Source organism: Natrix helvetica (assembly GCF_964273705.1).
Source record: "Natrix helvetica genome assembly, chromosome: 14".
In the NCBI taxonomy this organism is placed as follows: Eukaryota; Metazoa; Chordata; class Lepidosauria; order Squamata; family Natricidae; genus Natrix; species Natrix helvetica.
In genome coordinates, this window is record NC_138564.1 from 6,004,549 (window position 1) to 6,024,371 (window position 19,823).

Consider the following 19,823-nt stretch of genomic DNA (forward strand, 5'->3'; position numbering starts at 1 on the left):
CTCTCAGACAGATGTTTTGAAGAGCAGCACATTTGCATGATGTGAATGCTGAGGCCAGCAAATGGCCTCCTCTCCTCTTCGGTGGGTGCTTGAAGCTCTCAGGGGCAGCTGGCAGAACCTGAAGTCAGGTGGAGATTTGTTAGTGAGAGAGATGCAGGTTTCCAGCTGAATAAGCTTGAGTGGGAGAAGCTTTTTATACCTGGGACAGGGGGGACTTGGTACCTTGGACAGTTCCGAAGAAGCCCCCGCTAGCTGGAATTCTTGGCTCAATTCTAGGGCGACGTCTCAGGGAGCTAATAAAAGCATCAGGTGGGTTATTAAAGCTTACATTGTAATTAGTTCTGTGCTTTGGATGATCAGAGACAATTGCTCAAAGGTTCCTCGCTTGGTTTTCAAACAGCTGATTTTGAAAAAACGGACACTCTTCCTAGGAAGCCAACGGGGAGGGGAGGGAGGGAGGAAAGAGGGAAGGAAGGAAGGAAGGAAGGAAGGAAGGAAGGAAGGAAGGGGAAGGAAGGAAGGACAGGGAAAGAAGAAATGATGGAAGGACATAGATGGAAGGAAGGAAAGAAAGAAAGAAAAGGAAGGAGGGAGGGAGGGAAGGAAAAGGAAGGAAAGGTAAGAGAGAAAGGACAGAGGAGGGAGGGAGGAAAAAGAAGGAAGGATGGAAGGAAAGATGGAAGAAAGGATAGAAGGACAGGGAGGGAGGAAGGACAGGGGAGGGAGGGAGGAAGCATAGGGAAGGAAAGAAGGAAAAGGAAGGAGGGAAGGAAGGACAGGGAAGGAATGAAGTAAGGGAAGGGAAGGAAGGACGGGAGGGAGGGAGGAAGGAAGGATAAGGAAGGAAGGGAAGGGAAGGAAGGACAGGGGAGGGAGGGAGGAAGGAAGGATAAGGAAGGAAGGGAAGGGAAGGAAGAACAGGGGAGGAAGGATAGGGAAGTGAAGGAAGGAAGGACAGGAGGGAGAAAGGAAGGAGAGGGAAGGAAGGAAGGAAGGAGAGACAGGGAAGGAAGGATGGGAGGGAGGAAGGACAGGGAAGGAAGGTCAGGGAAGGATGGAAGGAAGGACAGGGGAGGAAGGAAGGAAGGACAGGGAGGGAAGGAAGGAAGGAAGGGAAAGGGAAGGATGGAAGGAAGGAAGGAGAGACAGTGAAGTTTGGATAGGAGAGAGTTAAGAAGGCTCTTACCTAGAAGTTCTCAGAGTACACCTTTAATGATGCATATCAGTGATGGGTTGCCAATTATTTTACTACCAGTTGGGGTGCGCACGCAAACTGGTAGTAAAAGGAGTAAATTTGACAGTTAAAACAATTAATCAGGATAGAAGCGCAAAATGATGTAGCTATTCTTAGTAAGGGGGGTGGGGGGTAACCTGAAATGGCTGAGGAAATACAAATGTACTTTACAAGTGAGACAGCAATTTGAAGCTACAACTGCCAAAACATCTCATGGAGATATTGACGCGAGCGAGATTCGAACGGCTTTTGTAAAACGGTCAGATGTGGGGGATTCCATTCTCTACCCTACGATGAGCGTCTCTGCATTTGCGGAGCGGCAGAGGGAGAAGGCCTGGCTCACGTCCGATTGGATGGCTGCTTGTATAAGGGGGTGAGAGACATTTACCTTGGTCCATATACCAAACGAAGGACCCCTTGGGATCATCCTATCAAAACAACTTACTTTATGTGCATCCTGAAAATAACATTGCAGCACGGGACTGAAAAAAAATGGTTCGGTTGAGATCTGCAGACGTGGGACCGATTGGGGTAGATCGTAAGGGTGGCCCCGAAATATAATTTTATGCCATGTTATTCTATTTAACATACCTATTAAATCATATTGTGCCTTATCCTATAACTGTTGTCTTTTGCCCTGCTTTTACTTGAAATTGTTTGTATAGGATTTGATGGGTGATATGGGTTGGAACCTTGGACTTGGATGGGGCCTACAGGCTAATCAATAAAGCTACAGTCTAATCATCCGTGGAATGACTTGCCTTCAGAGGTTGCAAATGCTCCATGACTGGAAGCTCTCAAGAAGAGACTGGGCAGCCATTTGTCTGACATGATAGAGGGCCGTGATGGCAAACCTAAGTCACGGCTGCCGCAGGTGGCACACAGAACCAATTCTGAGGGCGTGTGAGGCGTTGCCCCGTCAGCTCCAGACAGTGGCGGCTTCCGGATCCCGTTCCAAACGGTTGGAAGGGGCCCGGCGTCGCCCACATGGACGAGCGCAGCGCACGCATGCGTTGGAGCTGACAGAAACGCTTCTGCAAGCCTCCGCGATGCTCCAGCTGCTTGGCGGAGCATCGCGCAGGCGCTGTAGACGCCATGCGTGTGTGGGGAAGCACCGAAAGCCTTAAAGGACAGGTCAGGAGCTCAGGTGGGCCCTCCGGAGCACCGTACTGGAACGGTACCCGGTGCTCCAGGCAGGCCCCGGTATGCCCATACTGGGGCATACCGCCTGCAACCCACCACTGGCTGCAGCGTGCATGGGCATGCTGGCCAGCTGATTTTCAGTCGTTTTTCGGCCATTATTCGTCCTCCGGAGGCTTTCCTGAAGCCTGGGTAGGGCGAAAAATGGGGCCCACTGGAAATTTGGGAACTAACTTCTGGTTTGCCCGTTGGGCCGTTTCTCTCTCTCTCCGGAGGCTTTGGGAGGCTTTCCTGAAGCCTGCGGAGGGTAAAAAAATAGCCCATTGCGCCTCCTAGAAGTCTGGAGGATTCAGTGAGGCCTGTGTCATGCGCAAGGGTGTGTGTGTGTGCACATTGCATTATGGGTGCGGGCATGTGTGCATGCGACACCGCCTCCACGCACTCCCCACACTTTTGGCACACCTCGACAAAAAGGTTAGCCGTCACTGATATAGGATTTCCTGCCTGAGCAGAAGGTTGGACTAGAAGACCTCCAAGGTCCCTGCCAACTCTGTTCTTCTATTCCATTCTATTCTATTCCATTCCATTCCATATTCTATTCTGTTCTGTTCTATTCTATTCCATTCCATTCCATATTCTATTCTGTTCTGTTCTATTCTATTCCATTCCATTCCATATTCTATTCTATTCTATTCCATTCCATTCCATTCCATTCCATATTCTATTCTATTCTATTCCATTCCATTCCATTCCATATTCTATTCTGTTCTGTTCTATTCCATTCCATATTCTATTCTATTCTATTCTATTCTATTCTATTCCATTCCATATTCTATTCTATTCCATTCCATATTCTATTCTATTCCATTCCATATTCTATTCTATTCCATTCCATATTCTATTCTGTTCTATTCTATTCCATTCCATTCCATATTCTATTCTATTCTATTCTATTCCATTCCATATTCTATTCTATTCTATTCTATTCTATTCCATTCCATATTCTATTCTATTCCATTCCATATTCTATTCTATTCCATTCCATATTCTATTCTGTTCTGTTCTATTCCATTCCATATTCTATTCTATTCTATTCTATTCTATTCTATTCTATTCTATTCCATTCCATATTCTATTCTATTCCATTCCATTCCATATTCTATTCTGTTCTATTCCATTCCATTTCATTCCATATTCTATTCTATTCTATTCTATTCTATTCCATTCCATTCCATTCCATTCCATATTCTATTCTAGAAGTTTTTAAAAAGAGATTGGATAACCCTTTGTCTGAAGTGGTGTAGGGTTTCCTGCCTGAGCAGGGGGTTGGACTAGAAGACCTCCAAAGTCCCTTCTAACTCTGTTATTCTGCTCAATTTGATGGGATGATAGTCAGATGCTGAATCTTCTGACTAGAAGATCTGAAAAGAGAGTGCGCTTAGAGTTGTATCAAACCCGTCCCTCACACGCTACGAGATTCCCTAAGCAGGGAAGGTATGCAAGGTCGCGGTTGAGTGGCGACGGCGGCCTGGCTCCGGTGCTAGTCCAGCCTTCTGATTGACACCTGTCTGTCCCGTCCCATTTCGTCTTCCCTCGAAGCTGGATGGGTAGCCATGGCGATGCCCGCGGTGCAAACCTTCCATTAGGCGTGCAAATGTTGCTTCTGCATTCTAGTCATTACTTAAACCTATTAGGGATGATTAGCAAACTCCGTGCAAACCGTAAATAGCCTGAAAGAGGATCTAAGGCCATTTAAGCGGTGTGGGGAAGAGGCCCTTTTGATTCTTGGCGTATCTCTGCAACGCGACCCACTTTTCCGTTGTCTCAATTTTTCCCTCCTTTTCGTAAGCGCAAGCTTTCTCTCGTTTGCTAAGGAAGCTCTTCTTCGCCGCTCAGCGCGGAGTAGCCACCGCTCCTATTAAGATCTTCCCTTACCCTCCATTGAATTCTCAAATTGATGAGCTGCCAGGTCCGGCAAAGTAGAAAATCAAAGATGGAGGCAGGCGCGCGCGCTGCGGGCCGTAATCCGAGATGTTTTCTTAGTTGGTTGAGAAAATTAAATGTCAGGCCTGGAACGCATGAAGGTCATTGGATTTTATTACCTAAAGTAATGTACACAGATCTGCCTTGACACGTCCATCTGTCAGGCAGGGAGAGACCATTTAGTGGGAGCTGGGTAGGGATATGCAAATGAGTGAGACTAGAGGAGAGGAGAGGATAAAGTCAAATCAATTCAGGATAGGATAGGACAGGATAAACTAAAGGCAAAGGTTCCCCTCGCACATATATGTTAGTCCTTCCCAGCTCTAGGGGGCGGTGCTCATCTCTGTTTCAAAGCCGAAGAGCCAGCGCTGTCCGAAGACGTCTCCGTGGTCATGTGGCCGGCATGACTCAATGCCGAAGGCGCACGGAACGCTGTTATCTTCCCACCAAAGGTGGCCCCTATTTTTCTACTTGCATTTTTTACGTGCTTTCGAACGGCTAGGTTGGCAGAAGCTGGGACAAGTCACGGGAGCTCACTCCGTTACAGGCTAGGGATTCGAACCGCCAAACTGCCGACCTTTCTGATCGACAAGCTCAGCGTTTTAATTATTAAACCATCATGTCCCTTCTTAGGATAGGATAGGATAGGATCAGATAGGATAGGATAGGATAAGACAAGTTCTCAGGATAAGATAGAATAGGGTAGGGTAGGATAGGATAGGATAGGATAGGATAGGATAAGTCAGTGCTCAGGACAGGATAGGAAAGGATAAGTCAAGTTCTCAGGATAGGATACGATAAGTCAAATCAATTCAGGATAGAATAGGATAGGATAAATCAAGTCAGGATAGGTTAGGATAGGATATGAAAAGTCAAGACAAGATAAGTTAACCTTTAAAATAATCCATGCGCATACATAACACACATCTACACATGCTATATTAATATATCGCTCAAGCATCACTTAAGTGCCATGTCCTGGATGGAACAAACCATATGATGAATGGTTGAGAGAACTAGGTCCGTCTAATCTCATGGGGAAAAGGGTTGAGGGATGACATGATAGCAGTGTTCCAGTCTCTCAGGGGCTGCCCCAAAGAAGAAGGAGTCAAGCTGTTCTCCAAAGCCCCTGAAGGTGGGACAAGAAGCAATGGGTGGAAACTAAGCAAAAAGGCATCCAACATGGAACTAAGGAGAAATTTCCTAGCGGTTAGAACAATTAATGAGAGGAATGACTTGCCTCCAGAAGTCGTTGTCAGGAATGGTACAGAGCTTCCTGCCTGAGTAGGGGGTTGGACTAGAAGACCTCCAAGGTCCCTTCCAACTCTGTTATTCCATTCTGTTTTGTTCTGCTTGAGCAGCGGGTTGGACTAGAAGACCTCCTAGGCTCCCTTCCCACCCTATGGTTCTATGTTCTAGATGAAACAGCGTCAGAAGGACTTGGGGCTTCTCTGAATCCTCTTCTTTTTTTCTCCCTCTCTTCATTTCCAACAGGATTGGCTGACCAAGTTTGGCTACCTGCCCCCACCGGATCCCATCACAGGACAACTGCAGACTCAAGAAGAGCTCACCAAAGCCATTATGGTCATGCAACAGTTTGGAGGTCTTGAAGCCACGGGGATTCTAGGTGAGTCAAGAACCAGGAATGATTTGGGACGGTGGTCGCCAAGGAAAATTGAATGGTCCACAGAAAAATCATTTGCATTTTTTTATATTGCACTCAATCAGGGGTCCTCAAACTACCTTCCTTGGGATGGATACATGCAATGAACGCTTGTGTTGCTGCAGAGAGTCTCCCCCTTTGGGGTCTTTTTGTGGGGGTCAGAGGGGGGCAGAAATTACAACTTAGGGTCTGCTTTGGCCTCCTGGTGTGGAGCTTTGGGTGAAGGCTGGAGGGAAGAGCCGCTGTTGGCAAAGAGCCAGAGGGCCTTGTTCCAGTGGGACTGCATCATGGCCTGGAATTGGCTGACCATCTCAGCCCACTGAGCCTCCAGGCGCCGGCACCTGGCCTTGCACTCCCGCAGGTCTTCCCTCTGCTTGGAAAGCCTATGCTCCTAGTCCTCAGTGAGGTGCTTCTGCTGAGCCTCCTTCTCGGTCAGATCCAATTTGAACTGAGCTGTTTTGCCAACTCTTTCTCATGATAGCTCCAGCAACTGCTTCCTGTTGGGGCCCTAAGGAGCCCAGGTGGGCAGGGGAGGAGGGGCTGGGAGGGGAAGGGAGGGGAGAGTAGAAGCCCGCAAGGCGCCCCTTGACGTGAGTGACATCGAGTTGGCCATGCCCACCCAAGTCACAGGACCACCTAGCCACGCCCACCCAGCCGGTCATTAGGCAGATCGCATTAGTGGTCTGGGGGATTTAAAATTATGAATTTAGTGATCCTTGAGGTCCGAAAGGTTGGAGACCCCTGGTTTGGGAGACAATAGTTCCATTTATGTCCCAGGTAAAGATAAAAGCTCCCCAGTGGTGGGATTCAGCCGATTCGTACCATTCGGGAGAATCGGTTGTTAACTTTCTGAGCAGTTTGGCGAACTGGTTATTGGAGGAAATCATGAGGGCAGAGAACTGGTTATTTGAATCCCACCAGTGATGGCTACTGCCTCCCCTACCTCTTCAAGGAAGAACATTCTGGGTTGGGGAGTTGAAGGAGAAGCCATAAATCCATGGATGCCTTTTGGGCTTTCCCAGACCAATCTCGGAAATTGAAGGCTTCAAGCCAAGGAATTCAAGGTCAGCCTTCTGATAAGATATATTGATGGCAGGAAGGCCCTTCCATCATGAAGGAAAGCAGCGGCTGCCAACTCTAGGATCGAAAGCCTGATGCCCCGCACTCTCTAGCGCAGCTCCTCCGGCATTTTCTCCAGCCCTTGGGTGTGGTCATGGGGTGAGAACTGTGGGGGTCCTCGGGGATGTCGCACTCCTGCTCCTCCCCCCTCCTCTTCCTCGCCACAATCCCTTCTTTTCTGGCACTGATGATGTTACCTAGTTGGGTAATGAAAGGTCTGCAAAGAAACCTCCAAGCTCAGAGACCAGTAAGGACCTCCCACTCCTCCTCCTTCCCCCTCCTCTTCCTCTTCCTCTCCACAACCCCACTCCCTTCTGGCACTGATGATGTTATCTAGTTAGGCAGTGAAATGTCTGCAAGAAAACTGCAAAGCTCAGAGACCAACAAGGACCTCACACTCCTCGTCCTCCCCCCCCTCCTCCTCCTCCTCCCCCTCCTCCTCCTCCTCCTCCTCCTGCTCTTCCTCTTCTTCTTCACAACAGTCTTGTAACCTCCTCCACCTACGTATTTAATTATTTAACTGTTTTATGTATGTATTTTATAACGCATTTTAGTGACTGTACACCGCCCCGAGTCCCTTTCGGGAGAGGGGGCGGTCTATAAATACGAATAATAAATAAATAAATAAATAAACCTCCCCTCCCTTCTAGCACTGATAACATTACCTAATTGGGTAATGAAATGTCTGCAAACAAACCACCCAGCTCAGAGACCACCAGGGACCTTATCATCACCATCCCTCTTCCTCCCCTCCCCCTTCCTCCTACTCTTCCTCTCCACAACCCACCCACCCTCAGCACTGATGATGTTACCTGGTTGGGTAATGAAAGGTCTGCAAAGAAACCTCCAAGCTCAGAGACCATCAAGGGCCTTATCATCATCATCATCATCATCCTTTCTCTTCTTCTTCCTCCTCCTCTCCTCCCCTCCCCTTTCCTCCTTCTCTTCCTCTCCACAACCCACCCACCCCCAGCACTGATGACGTTACCTAGTTGGGTAATGAAACGTCTGCAAGCAAACCGCCAAAGCTCAGAGACCACCAAGGCCCTTACACTCCTTCTTCTCCTCCTCCTCCTCACAACTCCCCTCCTTTCTAGCACTGATGACGTTACCTAGTTGGGTAACGAAACGTCTGCAAGCAAACCGCCAAAGCTCAGAAACCACCAAGGAAAGGAAAACACTCCTTATATAAGATCGCCCCCTTGCCAGCAGGGAAAGTCCAGAAGCCGCGTTGCCCTGCCTGCTTTCCCATCGCCCGTGCCATCCTCTGCCCTCAGATGGCCTTCTGCTCATTAGAGAGCCCCCCACCCTGATTGGCTGCTTGGGGGACTCCGCAACCCCTGCCTATTTTCTGGCAGCCCTCTTCAAAGGCTCTTCGCCCCAACCTCCGGCAGCCCTTGGCCAGAGTTCTTGTCGCCTTGCTTCTTAATTAAGGAGATGCCGTTATTATTATGGGTTTTTTTCCCCCCTTTTTCTTTTCCTTTCCTTTCCCATCTTATTAGATGCTCCAATTCGCCTGGGAGCGAAACGAAGAACGGTTGATTCTTCTTCTTTTTTTCCCAAACGCATCCGCTCTCCAAGGATTGAGATGGAAAAGGCACGCCACTCAAGCTTCAAAACCGAGCGTTCAGTAGCTTCTTCTCTTTGGAAAGGCTAATCGAAAGAATGTTTTTTGCAAAAGTTATTATTATTATTTTTCTCTTTCCCGTTTCTGGCCTTGTTGTTGTTTCTGAATACTTTTTTATTTTTTTAAATGCAAATAATATAAAAATAATACACACACACACACACACACACACACACACAGAATCTGAGGCTTGTGCTTCCTAAAAACTCCCATTTATTAAAGAAGCCATGTTGGCACATCTGGGAAAACCCGAATCTGAAAGTTTCCCGGTTTTCCCACCCAGTTGAAAGTTCATGATCTTGCACCCCACACCCACAAGTCCATCCCATGGTCCAATCTCCCACTGCCATGCTGGCAGCTTCCACCCATCCAGTTCCGGTCAGGTGCAGAGACAAAGATGACCTTGAGTTTCCAAGAAGAATGTTACTATGGCTACATATTACCCAACTCCGTATAATTCCCCTTCCCACTTTCCCACAATAGAAAGTAGACAGTAGAAAGAGTGGCAGGCCTGAAGTCCAAGATGGCTTGCAGGCCTGACAACATATACATCTAAATACAAAAAGAAAAGAAAGAAAGAAAAAGGGGAAAAAAACTAATATTACAGTGCATCCCCATCCCCCAGAGGACCCTGTTTCCCCCCCTTATATTTCTCCTTCTGTAACAACTAAAAGATATACAATACATTCTAATTATGCCCTTATCCCCTCCAAAACAAGGCAACAAAAACGAAATGCACAGGTACAGTATAGGTGGTACCTTGCTCAACAGTAGTAACTGTGAGAGGGATCTTGGAGTCCTAGTGGACAACCATTTAAATAGGAGCCAGCCGTGTGCAGCAGCTGCCAAAAAAGCCAACACAGTTCTAGGCTGCATCAACAGAGGGATAGAATCAAGATCACGTGGAGTGTTAATACCAATTTATAATGCCTTGGTAAGGCCACACTTGGGATATTTGCATCCAGTTCTGGTCGCCACAATGTAAAAAAGACGTGGAGACTCTAGAAAGATGCAGAGAAGAGCAACAAAGATGATTAGGGAACTGGAGACTAAAACATATGAAGAACGGTTGCAGGAACTGGGTATGTCTAGCTTAAGAGAAAGAAGGACTAGGGGAGACATGATAGCAGTGTTCCAATATCTCAGGGGTTGCCACAAAGAAGAGGGAGTCAAACTATTTTCCAAAGCACCTGAGGGTAGAACAAGAAGCAATGGGTGGAAATTAATCAAGGAGAGAAGCAACTTAGAACTGAGGAGAAACTTCCTGACAGTTAGAACAATTAATCAGTGGAACAGAAGTTGCCTCCAGAAGTTGTGAATGCCCCAACACTGGAAGTCTTTAAGAAGATGTTGGATAGCTATTTGTCTGAAACGGTATAGGGTTTCCTGCCTAGGCAGGGGGTTGGACTAGAAGACCTCCAAGGTCCCTTCCAACTCTACTATTGTATTATTGTATAAAACAGCATATATTCTTGAGTTGGTTTATAGCCTTTGCCTTCCATCAACACTGATTTTGTAAAAAAAAAAAAAAACACCCCCTATCTCATCTACAGATGAAGCCACCTTCAAACTGATGAAGACCCCGCGTTGCTCTTTGCCGGATCTTGGGGAATCAAAGGCGAGGAAGAAGCGGTATACCCAAGGGGCTGCCAAGTGGAACAAAAGGAATTTATCCTGGAGGTAGGAAATGAAGTCATTCATGCCATCACCGCCCTTTTGGTGAGGGATGAAGGAAGGTCTTCTCACCAAGGATCAGGGGTGGGTTCCTGTCAGTGTTACTGCCAGTTACTGCTTTGCGCAGTTGCCGGTAAATTTTTCTGCGCATGAGCAGAACATTAAAGATGGACATGCTGGCAAACGGCAGCAGAGATCGGAGAACGGGTTCTGGGGCGTGGCCAGCCTGTGTCACTGCCGAATTCTGCAACCCGGGCCAACATGCCACGATCGATTCACCCTAACCGGTGTGAACCAGTAGCAACCCACCTCTGCCAAGGATAGTATAATCACCTGGACTGATGCCATTTAACGCAGGTTGGATGCAAACACTCTCAAATTTAGTCTCTGTTATAATTAAAAGTGGTGAGGTGTCTTGGTTCCTTCAGCCTCCAGAAAGAGCTTTGGTTTGCTTGTGGTCCGAACTGAAGAATTCGACCGTGTTTCCCCGGTAATAAGACAGGGTCTAATTTTCTTTTGACCCCCCCCCCAAAAAAAAATAAGCGCTTGGCCTTATTTTCAGGGAGGTCTTATTATTTTTGAGGTGCGGGAGGCGGTGAGCGTGGTCACCTCATGGCTGCTGCTGTGTTGCAATATTTTGGGGGAGGGATTATTTTCGGGAGAGGTCGTATTTTAAAGCATGCGCTCAAAAGCCCGACTGGGCTTATTATCGCGAGAGGTCTTATTTTTGGGGAAACAGGGTAGTTTGTTGGGTTGTAAGTTTTGTTGGTCGGGTTGCAAATCGTGATTTGGAGAGGAAATAATAGAAAGATTAGGAGTTTATAGATGTTTAAACAATATAATGAAGATTACTCAAATTTGATAAATGGGATGGAGATTATTAACCTTGTTAATAACATGGTTATTAACATAATAACATAATTATATTATGTTATATTAACGTATTATTAAAGTGATAACAATACTGTAATAACATTGTTGCTGTGAATTGGATTAATATGAATGATACCCAGAACCAACTATGTTCAAACACAATATGGATGCATATTTTTAAAAAATTATATTATATATATAGTATTATAGTATTATACGGGAAAAGAGCTGAATACAACAAGACCAGCATATACTGTATATATATACTGTATATATAAGTTCCCGTGACTTGTCCCAGCTTCTGCCAGCCTAGCAGTTCGAAAGCATGTAAAAAATGCAAGTAGAAAAATAGGAACCACCTTTGGTGGGAAGGGAACAGCATTCCGTGTGCCTTCGGCGTTGAGTCATGCCGGCCACATGACCACGGAGACGTCTTCGGACAGCGCTGGCTCTTCGGCTTTGAAACGGAGATGAGGCGGGAATGACTAGCACATATGTGCGAGAGGAACCTTTACCTTTATATATATATGTGTGTGTGTGTGTGTGTGTGTGTGTGTGTGTGTATGTCTATGTGTATATGTATATATGTATATATGTATATATGTATATATATGTATGTATTTGTGTTACAACCCCTGGCTAGCTGATGAGAGCTAAATAGCTTGAAATAGATCTATACTAGTCTCCCTTTTTTTATTTATCAGCACAAACACAACATATATATATGAGTGTGTGTGTGTGTGTGTGTGTGAATGTATAAAAACTGAGAGCAGAAGGATCTAGGAATTAGGCTGAAGAGGCAGTGGGGGGAGAGGGGGGAAATAGAAGGGGGTGTTTTCACAAGATGGGTTGTGACTTACTAAACCCTCTTAACTACCGCTCCCTTGGCACCGAGGTCTTCGGATTTGAACCTGGATCGTGTAGGGGAAGAGATCAATTTGGCCATTGGGCATGATTTATCCCCTCTCTAGGACTCTTAACATCAACATGAGCCAGGGAGCTCTCTCCCCGGAGAGAATTTTGCACAATGAACAAGTTCTTCCGTTGGCTTCTCTTGACCTCAGCAACTCATCCGAATTTCAGCGATGTGGCCAGAGCTCCCTCTACTGCCGCGTTGGAGAGTTGGTGGCGGGTTTGTGATGATAACGATCAAGAAGGGTGTAAGAAAGGAAAGCGTGGAGGAAGAAGCCCTCCCGAGAGGTCCTCGGGCTGTAGCTCCATCACTGGAGGTCTTCGAAAAAAGAAAATTGGATAGCCGTTTGTCCGAGATGCAAGATGGTCTTCTGCCTTAGGCAAAGAGTTGACCTCCAAGGTCCCTTCTGATCCTAGGATTCCTTGCCGCTGTGTGCCTGAGCAGCATCCTAAGTTTTCCAAAGATCTTGCAGAAGGAAGGAGCCTCTTCTCCAACCACTGCTCCCCATAGATGGTGGCTATCGATTTCTGGACCAGAACGAAGCACAGAAGGCTGGTCGGTGTCCATAGCAGGAAGGGTGTAAACAAGGCAGCGGAGCGGAAGTGAGGATCGCAGAGCAGTTAGAGGAGAATGGAGAAGCTCTGGCTTCCAGATTCTGGAGTTCTTCTGAAGGCTCCACGGTGAAGATCAACAAGCTTGCCATGATCCCGTTGTGTTGAGCCCCTTCAAGTTCAGCGACTAAGCCACGAGTCACTGTAGGAGTTGTGGTTGGTTAAGTGAACATGGAGCAAGAAGAAAGAGAGAGGAGGGAGGGAGGGAGGGCCTACTACCTATTTTTCCACCTTCTCCCTCCACCCCTGCCTCTTTCTCCTCCTCCTCCTTCCCCCTCCTCCTCCCTCCTCCTCCTTGCCTCTTTCTCCTCCTCCTCCTCCTCCTCTTCCTCCTCCTCCCTTCCTTTTTTCTACCTCCTCCTCTTCCTCCTCCTTCCCCCTCCTCTTTCTCCTCCCCTCCTCTTCCTCTTCCTCCTCCCTTCCTTTTTTCTTCCTCCTCCTTCCTCCTCCTCCTCCCCCTCCTCCCCACCTCTTTCTCCTCCTCCTCCTCTTCCCCCTCCTTCCTCCTCCTTCCCCCCTCTTTCACCTCCCCTCTTTTTCCTCCTCCTGCTCCCTTCCTTTTTTCTTCCTCCTCCTCCTCCTCCTCTTCCTCCTCCTTCCTCTTCCTCCCCCTTTCTCCCCGCCTTTCTCCTCCTCTTCCTCCTCCTTCCCCCTCCTCTTTCTCCTCCCCTCCTTTTCCCTTCCTTTTTTCTTCCCCCTCCTCTTTCTCCTCCCCTCTTTTTCCTCCTCATCCTCCCTTCCTTTTTTCTTCCTCCTCCTCCTCCTTCTTCCTCCACCTTTCCCCTCCTCCTTCCCCCTCCTCTTTCTCCTCTTCCTCCTCCTTCCCCCTCCTCTTTCTCCTCCCCTCTTTTTCCTCCTCATCCTCCCTTCCTTTTTTCTTCCTCCTCCTCCTTCTTCCTCCACCTTTCCCCTCCTCCCCGCCTCTTTCTCCTCTTCCTCCTCCTTCCCCCTCCTCTTTCTCCTCCCCTCCTTTTGCCTTCCTTTTTTCTTCCTCCTCCTCTTTCTCCTCCTCCTCCTCCTCTTCCTCCTCCTTCCCCCTCCTCTTTCTCCTCCCCTCCTTTTGCCTTCCTTTTTTCTTCCTCCTCCTCTTCCTCCTCCTTTTCCCCCTCCTCCTCCCTTCCTTTTTTCCTCCTTCTCCTCCTCTTCCTCCTCTTCCTTCTTTCTCCTCCCCTCCTCTTCCTCCTCCTTCTCCCTTCCTTTTCTCTTCCTCCTCCTCCTGCTCTTCCTTCCCTCCTCCTCTTCCTGCTCTTCTCTTTCTCCTCCTCCTCCTCTTCCTCCCCTCCTTCCCCCCTCCTTCTTTTACCATTTCAGGTGTCGGGGAGAGCTGCAGAGTCCTGGCTTGCTCTTCCACCATTGTTACATGACGGCATTATAGGCCGTCTTTGATATCTTGTCTCTCCATCTTCTTCTGTTTCTGCGTCACCTTCTTTTGACCTGACTTTATTTTCAACAATTTGTCATTTTCCCTGGACCCCTCTTGCCTACTTCTCATGAAGTCATTTTGAGTCCCCCAAGCAGCGACTATGGGGCTGCAAACCTATACCAGCCATGGTGTAACAGGTGTAAATCCGTTGAGACCTGGTGGGGAGACGAAGCAAAGAAACTTCATCCTCCTTGGCCTGCTTCTTCTGAATTGTTTCCTCTCCTGCTTCGGATTCCCCCGCCTGAATCTGGTCGGACATAAAAGAGGTTAAAAACGCAATCCATTAATAAAGCAGCGCCTGGAGCTAGGTCTTATTTTATGGCTGCGGATGGCTGGCCGTGTTCAGTGGAGGATAAGAAGACCTTTGCAGGTGCCAAAAGCGGAAGGAAAATGCTTTACCTGCATGTGGAGATAATGAGCCATTGATGGGCTTCTGGGCGAGCAGTGAGGATTCATTCGTTGACACTTTGAACTGGCGGATTTCTCCACTTGGCTTTCTGCGAATGCAGACCTTGCCAACTCGGAAATGAATTTCGGTCCCTTGTGATGACCGGATGAAAAGCCACCAGCTTCCCAAAAAATCAGCCGCTTTCCACCCCGGTTTTATCAGGAAGCTCCACCAGCAACTGGTGGACTCTGCTCATGGTCACAGACAGATAGATTGCTGTCTTTCAGTCTTCATCCTTAAAGGAGCCGGAAGGAAGGAGGGAGGGAGGGAAGGAAGGAAGGAATGGAGGAAGGGAGGGAGGGAGATGGGGGTTAAGAAGGAAGGGGTGAGGGAGGAAGGAAGGAAAGGAAAGAAAAAGAGGAGGGACAAAGGGAGGGACGAAAGAACGAGAGAAGAGGAAAGGAAAGAAGGAGGGAGGGAGGGATGAAGGAAGGAAGGAAGGAGATCAAAGAAGGGAGAGCGAGAAGAAGGAAGGAGATGGACGGACGGTGGAAAGAAGGAGAGGAAAGGAAGAGAGGAAGGAAGGAGAAAGAAAAAGTGAGAAAGGAAGGAAGGAAAGAAGGAGAGGAAAGGAGGGGGAGAGAGATGAAGGAAGGAGGTGGAGGGAGGGTGGAAAGAAGGAAAGAAAGGGAAGGAAGGAAGGAAGGAGATGAAAGGTGGGAAAGAGAGAAAGGAGATGGAGGGAGGTTGGAAAGAAGGAAAGGAAAGGAAGGAAGGAAGGAAGGAGATGAAAGGAGGGGGGAGAGAGAGACGAAGGAAAGAGATGGAGAGAGGGTGGAAAGAAGGAGAGGAGAGGAGAGGAAAGGAAAGGAAGGAAGGAAGGAAGGAAGGAAGGAAGGAAGGAAGGAATAAAGGTTGATTGATTCGCAGGATTTTTTTTAAAAAAGCAGTTACTCCATGAAGCTAAGCTCCTAATGCTGCATCATCTGTGGGTGAGGTTTTTTTTCCCAGTGGTTTATGGCGACTGTTGAGAGTCGAGCTTTGCTCACAAAAACAAATCACTTTTTCATTAAATCATTTTGCAAGCAAGCTCTTGGAGGCAGGGGAATAAAACACCAGCTCTGGACAGATTGTTTAAAAAACGGCGAAGCTCTCCCCTTCTATGGACGGCACTTGAGTCCAGCCGGCTCCAGATAAGCAGATCCGGGGTTTTTTCGCTGTAGGAGATGCTCTTGGCAGAAATTTGGCCCATGATGTATAGATCGCTCTATCCGGAGCGAAGGATGCCTCGCTTTAAACAAATGACTTGAAATTTACTTTATTGATCAGCTCAGCTTTCTTTAACCAGCCATCGTGCTTCATTTTAAAATAATTGTCTGGTTTTATGGCGAAAGCTGAGCTGATCAGCTCAGAGGGACGCAGTGGCTCAGCGGCTAAGACGTTGAGCTTGTCAATCAGAAAGGTCGGCAGTTTGGCGGTTCGAATCCCTAGCACCGTGTAATGGAGTGAGCTCCCGTGACTTGTCCCAGCTTCTGCCAACCTAGCAGTTCGAAAGTACATTAAAAACGCAAGTAGAAAAATAGGAGCCACCTTTGGTGGGAAGGGAACAGCGTTCCGTGCGCCTTCAGCGTTGAGTCATGCCGGCCACATGACCACGGAGACGTCTTCGGACAGTGCTGGCTCTTCGGCTTTGAAACGGAGATGAGCACCGCCCCCTAGAGTCGGGAACGACTAGCACATGGGTGGGAGGGGAACCTTTAGCTTTATGCCATAAAGAACTTAATGGCGTTAAATAAGGAGGTTGGCGTTACTCCAGGGAGTCCTTAACTTACGACCGTCATTTGAGCCCCAAATGTCCGTGGTTCAGTGAGACATTTGATCAAGTGAGTTTTGTCCCGTTTAACAACCTTTCTTGCCACGGTTGTTAAGTGAATCATAGGCAGTTGATAAGTTAGAAACCCGGTTGTTAAGTGAATCTAACTTCCCCGTTGTGTTTCCTTGTCAGTAGGTCGCCAAAGGGGATCACAAGACTCCGAGACATGGCAACGGTCATAAATACGAACCCGTTGCCAAGCGTCTGAATTTTGATCCCATGGGCATGGGGATGGGGCTGTGGAAAAAAGGTCCTAAGTCACTTTTTTTTCAGTGCCATTGTAACTTTGGACCGTCACTAAATGAACTGCTGTAAGTCGAGGACTACCTGTGCTCTAGGAATCTTGAAAGGATGGTTTTCAAAATTCTTAGCTAAGTTTTTTGCATGTTTTTCCCCCCAATTCTGGGAGTTGCAGGACCACAAGCTAAGAAAGACAGAGATATATTGCGGTGGTTGAAAGATGGTTTTCCCAAAGGTGCTTTATTTTCCAAGAGACCCCTGGACTTTCTTGTTTTTTTCCTTGAATACGTTTCGTATTCTCATCTTCTTCAGTTCTGACTGGATGGTGGGGGAACGGAAGGATTTATGCTCCTTGCAGACAGCTGGTCATTTGCATCCTTTTAGAGGGTCATGGAGGCCGCTTGGAGGTTTGTCTGTGTCCTCAGAGGTCACCTGAGTGGTTCAAATGGGTTGAAAGAGGGATCAAAGAGGCCATCAGTGTCAAAATTGTCAGCCCTCTCTCAACAGAGGAGGAAGGATCCGACATTGTCCAGTCGACATCTCCAGCCGACAACACAGGAGTCCTTTCAGCAGTTCCGAAAAGGCTTTGCACCCATTTGCACCTCTCAGGTGACCCTGAGGACACAGAGAAACCTTCAGGTGGCCTCAACAACCCTCTAAAAGGATGCAAATGACCAGCTGTCTGCAAGGAGCATAAATCCTTCCATTCCCCACCATCCAGCCAGAGCTGAAGAAGCTTCTGGGATGAGAAGTGAAAAGTCTTCAAAGAAAAACTAGAAAATCCAGTTGCCTCCTGAAAAAAACACCTTTGGGACAACTATGACCTGAGAAGCTCCATAGACATTTTCCTTCCCTTCCCTTCCTCCTTTCCTTTTTTTTCCTTTCCCTTCCTTTTCTTCCCCTCCCTTCCTCCTTTCCTTTCCTTTCTTTTCCTTCCCTTCCTCCTTTCCTTTCCTTCCCTTTCCTTCCCTTCCCTTCTTTCCCCAAAGTGCTCTTTCAAGAGACAACTGGACTTCCTTGTTTTTCTCTGAAGACATTTTGCTTCTCATCCAAGAAGCTTCTTCAGCTCTTCCTCAGCTGGATGAAAAGCGAAACGTCTTCAAAGGGGGGGGGGAAACCCCCCAGAAAGTCCAGTTGCCTCTTGAAAAAAAAAAGGCACCTTTGGGACAACCATGGCCTGGAGGACTGAGAATCTCCATAGACATTTGAAAGGATGCGTTGTTAATCCAAGTGTCTCCTCTTTTAGGGTTCGAACGTTTCCCAAAGAATCCCACCTGGGCCACGACACGGTTCGCGCCCTGATGTACTACGCCTTGAAGGTGTGGAGTGACATCACACCCCTCAACTTCCATGAAGTGGCCGGCAACAATGCGGACATCCAGATTGACTTCTCCAAAACCGATCACAACGACAACTACCCCTTTGATGGCCCCGGGGGCACGGTAGCCCACGCGTTCTTCCCAGGAGAACATCACACCGCTGGAGACACTCACTTCGATGACGATGAATATTGGACCTTCCGGTCATCAGGTACATGGGGCAGGAGAAGGACCAAGGAGCCAAGGAGCCAAGTGTTTGAAACCATGGGACGGATGAATTGAGGGAACTTGGGCATGTCTAGTCTGATGAAGAGAACGTCTAAGGGTGACATGGTAGCAGGTCTTCCAGGACTTGAGGGGCTGGAAGAAGGGTTGACTTGTTCTCCAAAGTCATCTGGAGGCAGGACGAGAAGTAATGGATGGAAACTTAGGAGAGATCCAACCTAGAACTAAGGAGAAATTCCTGACAGTGAAAACAATCTTCAGGAGTTTTGGGTGCTTCATCCCTGGAGGCTTTCAAGAAGAGATTGGACAACCACTTGTCCAGAATAGCAATAGCACTTAGATTTATATACCGCTTCACAGTGCTTTACTCTAAGCGGTTGACAGAGTCAGCCTCTTGCCCCCCAACGATCTGGCTCCTCAATTTACCCACTTCGGAAGGACGGAAGGCTGAGTCAACCTAGAGCCCGGTGAGATTCGAACTGCCAAATGGCAGGCAGGTGGCAGGCAGCAGAAGGAGCCTGCAGGACTGCACTCTAACCGCTGTGCCACCGCGGCTCTTGGTATAGCATCTCCTACTTGAACAAGGGATTGGACGAAAAGGTCCCCTTCCAATCCCATCATGCTCTGTTCTTCTTCATTCTAATTTGTAAAGGATGGTTTTGCATCAGTGTTAACAATGGAGGGAATGAAAGAGAAAGAATAAGACCAAAGCAAGATAGGCTAAAAGTATCCCACCATGGAGACACAACAGGAGGGGGAAAAGCCAAGATGTTGCACTATTAACATCTAGACTGCAGAGGCAAACTGGAGTTGAAGAAGAGTTGGCTCAGTAGAGTTGGGGTTGAAATTAAGAAGATGAGAATAGAATAGAATAGAATAGAATAGAATAGAATAGAATAGGAATAGGAATAGGAATAGAACAGAATAGGGAATATACTAGACTAGACTAGACTAGACTAGACTAGACTAGAGAGTTGGAAGGGACCTTGGAGGTCTTCTAGTCCAACCTCCGGCTTAGGCATAAAACGCTACACCACTTCAGACAAAGGATTATCAAATCTCTTATGAAAAACTTCCAGTGTTGGAGCATTCACATCTGTATTCAAACAAGGGGGTGGGGTTTTCTCGTCAGCTCCACAATTGATGGGGCTTTCGGTTAGGACAAGTAGAGGAAAAAGGACGCCGCACTAGGAGGAAACTCTATAGTGGGGGAACCGGACTTCCGGTCAGCAGAGGAAAAATGATGCCATGCTAGGAGAGGATTCTATGGTGGGGGAACCGGACTTCCGGTCGGCTCCAGAATTGAACAGGGGCTTCCGTTTAGGACCTTTGTGGCTCTTTGAGTATTTAAGATTGCTGACCCCTGGGGTAGACATACCCAGTGTCCGCAACCGTTATTTATATGTTGTACCACAGTAGCAGGAGAGTTGAGTCAACTGATAGCACAGGAGGACTTCCACACCAGACAGCCGTAGCAAGCAACAGTCAGGCCTACCTTAAGTCAACGTTCTCAGCCAA

At 47.7% G+C, this 19,823-nt stretch overlaps 1 protein-coding gene across 1 annotated transcript in view; it reads left to right on the forward strand.

Moving 5' to 3' along the window:
• The window catches only part of MMP17 (matrix metallopeptidase 17), a 76,373-nt gene that overhangs the window by 47,091 nt on the left and 9,459 nt on the right, over positions 1–19,823 (forward strand). Inside the window, exons 2-4 of the mRNA XM_081966908.1 lie at positions 5,852–5,984; positions 10,320–10,446; positions 18,008–18,291. Of these exons, the coding sequence (XP_081823034.1) occupies positions 5,852–5,984; positions 10,320–10,446; positions 18,008–18,291 (544 nt within the window). The remainder of the gene's footprint in view (positions 1–5,851; positions 5,985–10,319; positions 10,447–18,007; positions 18,292–19,823) is intronic.